At 58.4% G+C, this 4,462-nt stretch overlaps 2 protein-coding genes across 7 annotated transcripts in view; one reads left to right on the top strand and one right to left on the bottom strand.

The window, feature by feature from the left end:
• Positions 1–4,462, bottom strand: part of rnf123 (ring finger protein 123) — a 54,491-nt gene that overhangs the window by 8,687 nt on the left and 41,342 nt on the right. The window lies entirely within an intron of this gene.
• Positions 1,999–4,462, top strand: part of amigo3 (adhesion molecule with Ig-like domain 3) — a 5,556-nt gene continuing 3,092 nt past the window's right edge. Inside the window, exon 1 of the mRNA XM_008408230.2 lies at positions 1,999–3,431. Within this exon, the coding sequence (XP_008406452.1) occupies positions 2,088–3,431 (1,344 nt within the window). The 5' untranslated portion in view covers positions 1,999–2,087. The remainder of the gene's footprint in view (positions 3,432–4,462) is intronic.

Raw genomic sequence — 4,462 nt, 5'->3', positions numbered from 1 at the left:
TGATGAAGATGATGATGATGATAACTGTGATGAAGATGAAGATGAAGATAACTGTGATGAAGATGCAGCTCTTCCCGTCTCTCATCCGGAGCTGCAGAAGCTCCTCAGTCGCCTTCAAATTAAAAGCCTTTTCTTATAAAACCAGAATGACGTTTTCTGCACCTTTCAGATTTTCTGCTGGCCATCAGGACTCTGTGAGCGACACCTGCTGTCCTACAGGTGAGAGGCGGTCCAGGTGTCACCGTCAGGTCATGTGACTGACTGCAGGTCACCTCCATCAACCAGAAGCTCTGAGCGCCACAGTGCAGCTGACGGCCGGGATCAGAACCGGATCAGAACCGGATCAGAACCGGATCAGAACCAGCCAGGAGGATGACGAGCTGCAGGTTGGCTCAGAGCAGCAGGTGCATCACAGGAACTGTTTGCAGAGACTCAGATTTCAGCTGAATGAATAACGAGCAGAAAGATGAGCTGCTGCTGCTGGGAAACATGTTTCACCTGGACAACTACCGGATCCAACAAAGACTAGAATCAGAACCAGCTCTTTATGAAACCTGGGCTGAGATCCGTCATGAAAGGAACCTGAGCCCAGTTCAGACCCGGAGCTTCAGCGGAGGCAGCTGGATGCTTCTCTGGTTCCTCTGAGACGTTTATCCCAAACGGACCTGACCGTGGCTGGACAGACCGAGCACAACGGGTCGGTCAGAACCACCAGAACACGGTTCTTATAACGGCAATAACTGAGACATTGTTCAACAATAATCAGCAATATTGGATGTGTATTGATGCATTTGACAATTAGACTAGTAGGGCAGTTAGGGTCACTAACGGGGCAGTTAGGGTCACTAANGGGCAGTTAGGGTCACTAACGGGGCAGTTAGGGTCACTAACAGGGCAGTTTGGGTCATTGGGGCTGTTAAGGTCGTGGACCTGAAGCCGCCTCCTCTGATCTGTAAATGGGTCGGTGGTTCTGGAGGCGATGACCCGGTTGTTCCATCGGTTTGAGCAGCTGCTGTTAGTTCCTCTAATCATCTGAATGTTGCTCTCGGCGCTGAGCTCAGCGGTTTCTGGGACCCTGAGATGCTCAGACCATTTGGTCGGGTTTTTATCTGACCCGGTCCAACAGGTTCTACTAATCGATCAGTGCAGTCAGACCAGCTCTCCTCATGCTAGCGTCTCTACATTTAAGCTAGCAGCTGTCAGCCCGCTGGTGTTAGATTTGCAAATGTCTTCATGCGTTTGAATGGTTTTTATTTTTGGTTGAATTGTTTTGGAATGATGGAGATAAAATGATTTTACAGGACGGATGTTCAGCAGTGATGGTGGGACCTCAACAAATGGGATGCAAACATCGTCTCCTAAACGTTTCCTCTGCTTCCCAAGCCGCAGCGCTCATTTGCACGTCTCTGCAGCCAATCAGATTCGCCGTGAAATGCGCCTCACACGGCTCCTTCTGTGGCAGCATAAGCCATCAGAGAGGGTGAAAACAAAGTGAGAGCAGGAGGCAAACAGCAGAGCAGGGAACGCAGGGAGGCGGAGGGGGTCCGGAGGGCTGGAGCAGCGGAGGAGAGGAGGAGCTGGAAAAGCACCACCAGAGGCAGACGCCGCTCACAAACGAGCAGCAAACAGACGGAGGCAGCGACGGCAAACGCTCCGAGATCCGAGGATCCGGACCAGAACAGAACCGCTTCTGCAGCAACTTTAAGCTCTCTGAGCAGCAGCAGCAGCAGCGACACACAGTAAATCAGCCGGGCGGACAGGATGCTGCTGTAACTCAGAGCGGCGGCGCCGGCAGGACGACAGAGTGTCGACTGGGAGCTTCCAAACTGGGAAACTAGCGGGTCAACTTCCTGGATCCTATCCGCGTTTCCAGCTGAGCGAGTCTGGAACCAGAACCTCCTGATTCTTCAGGCTGGACTGAGATCCGTGCAGCTTCATCAGGTCCAGAGTTTCCTGGTGAGAATGAGAGACGGGAAGCAGCCAGAGGTCTGAACTTCTCAGAACATCGAGTGGAGAAGAGATGAAGCCCCGAGCGGGAGGATGTGAGCGGCTCTGACTCTGCTGCAGTTCGGTTTGCTGGACGCATCATGCTGGCCGCCGTCCTGCAGGGGGCGCAGTGGCCTGTGGTGGTTCTGATGGCGTGTGTGCGGCTGAGTGCGGTTCGGGGCGCCGCCTGCCCGCCCCGGTGCCTCTGCATGGCGGACATCCTGAGCTGCCCGGCGCTGGATCTGGACCGGGTCCCCGCAGCGCTGCCGGCCTCCGCCGCCACTCTGGACCTGAACCACAACCGGATCCAGCAGCTGGAGCCGGGCGCCTTCCAGGGGCTGCTGCAGCTGGAGGTGCTGCGGCTGGCCCACAACCAGCTGAGCGCCATCCGGCCCGGCGCCTTCAGGAACTCCTCCGGACGCCTGAGACACCTGGACCTGTCGTCCAATCAGCTGCTGGTCCTGAAGCAGAGCGACTTCCAGGAGCTGGCGGCGCTGGAGGAGCTGCTGCTGTTCAACAACCGGATCAAACACGTGGAGAGCTCCGCCCTGTCCGGACTGACCGGCCTCCGGAAGGCCTACCTCAGCCACAACCGTCTCACCGACTTCCCCTTCTTCAGCATCCAGACAGACGGTCACCGGCAGCTGACCCTGCTGGACCTGTCCTCCAACCGGCTGCCCAAGCTGCCGCTGGCGGACATCTCCGGCCTGCCGCCGGCCCTGCAGGAGGGGCTCTACCTGCACAACAACTCGCTGGTGTGCGACTGCGCCATGTTCTCCCTGTTCCGACGGTGGGAGCAGAAAGGCTTCGCGTCGGTCCGGTTCTTCCGCCAGGAGCACGTCTGCCTGGTCGCTGGAGTCCAGCGCAGCGGCATCCTCTTTCTCCTGCACCGGCGCTACTTCGAGCGCTGCAATGTGACGGCGCCGCCGCAGCAGGAGGCCAGTGTGTCGGTGAGGGCGGGGGCGCCGCTGCTGCTGCACTGCGTCACGTCTTTGTCCGGCCGCGGCGCCGCCTTCTTCTGGCTCACGCCGCAGCTGGAGTACGTGGCTCCGCCTGGGAACAACGGCTCCATCAGGATGTTTGCTAACGGCAGCCTGGCGATGACGGCGCCCCAAGAGCGGGACTCTGGGATCTACGTGTGCGTGGCGCAGGCGCGGCGGCTGAACGACTCCCGGGAGGTCAACGTGACGGTGCTGCCGCGGCCGGCCACTGATGCCGCCGAGCCCTTCAACACGGGCTTCACCACCCTGCTGGGCTGCGTGGTCAGCCTGCTGCTGGTCCTGGTCTACCTGTACCTGACGCCCTGCCGCTGCCCGCCCTGGCCCAGGCCCCGCCCCCTGGCAGCCACCGCCCAGAGCCAAGGCAAGGAGGGCGGGGCGGGCAGCGCCCAGTCCTCCATCCTCACGCCGACGCCACCGGCGTCCACCGAGGGCCCCGGCCGCAAGGTCAGTAGCAACAAGCATGTTGTGTTTCTGGAGCCAATCAGAGAGCAGCAGAACGGCCGGCTGGGGGCGGAGCCTCAGCAGCGCGCCGGGGAGACGGACTCTTACATGTCCGTCTTCTCCGACACGCCCATCATGTTGCCATAGCGACAGGACAGAGATGGCACAGCCCCTCACCACTTCCTCCCCAACACCCCTCCTCTCACCCCCAACAAGTGCAATTCTGACCCTGAATCCTGTTAGCTCAGGTCCGACCGCTGAGCCCAGAACCGGCGCACTGTGACGGGTCAGAACCGGCCGAGTCCAGACCAAAGACAGAGCATGAACCGCTGCGTCCCTTTAAGCACGGCCTGTCCCTTTAACTGCAGCAACGCCTTCAGCACCAAACCGTTTTCTAGAGTTCTGTAGCTTCCTAGTTCTGTTCACCAGACCGGCATGTAGGGCCCGATTAACCAGAACCAGCCAGGAACCAGAATCATCCAGAGGTTCTGGTTCCCTCCTCCACTCTGCCTGGTTTGTTTCTATGTTCTCACTGCATCCTCTGCACCTCGTCTGTATCGACTAATAAACCTCCAAACCCAACCTGCCTGGTTCCTGTGTGTGTGTGTGTGTGTAGGTGTGTGTGTGTGTGTGTGTGCGTGCGTGCGTGTATGAGCGTGTACGTGTGTGTGTGTGTGTTTGTATGGGTGTGTTTGTATGCGCGTGTGTTTGCGTGAGTGTGTGTGTATGTGTGTGTGTGTGCATGTGTGCGTGTGTGTGTGTGCGCATGCGTGTGTGTATGTGTGTGCGTGCGTGTGCATGTGTGTGCGCGTGTGTGTATGTGTGTGCGCGCGCGTGTGTGTGTATGCGTGTGTGTGCGCGTGCGTGTGTATGTGTGTGCGTGTGTGTGTATGTGTGTGTGCGCGTGTGTGTGTGTATGCGTGTGTGTGCGCGTGCGTGTGTATGTGTGTGCGCGTGTGTGCATGTGTGTGTGTTTGTATGTGTGTGTATGGGTGCGCGCGTGTGTGTGCGTGTGCATGTGTGTGTGTGTGTGT

This window comes from Poecilia reticulata, linkage group LG5 (assembly GCF_000633615.1).
Source record: "Poecilia reticulata strain Guanapo linkage group LG5, Guppy_female_1.0+MT, whole genome shotgun sequence".
NCBI lineage: Eukaryota > Metazoa > Chordata > Actinopteri > Cyprinodontiformes > Poeciliidae > Poecilia > Poecilia reticulata.
This window is presented reverse-complemented; position numbering and strand designations above follow the sequence as displayed.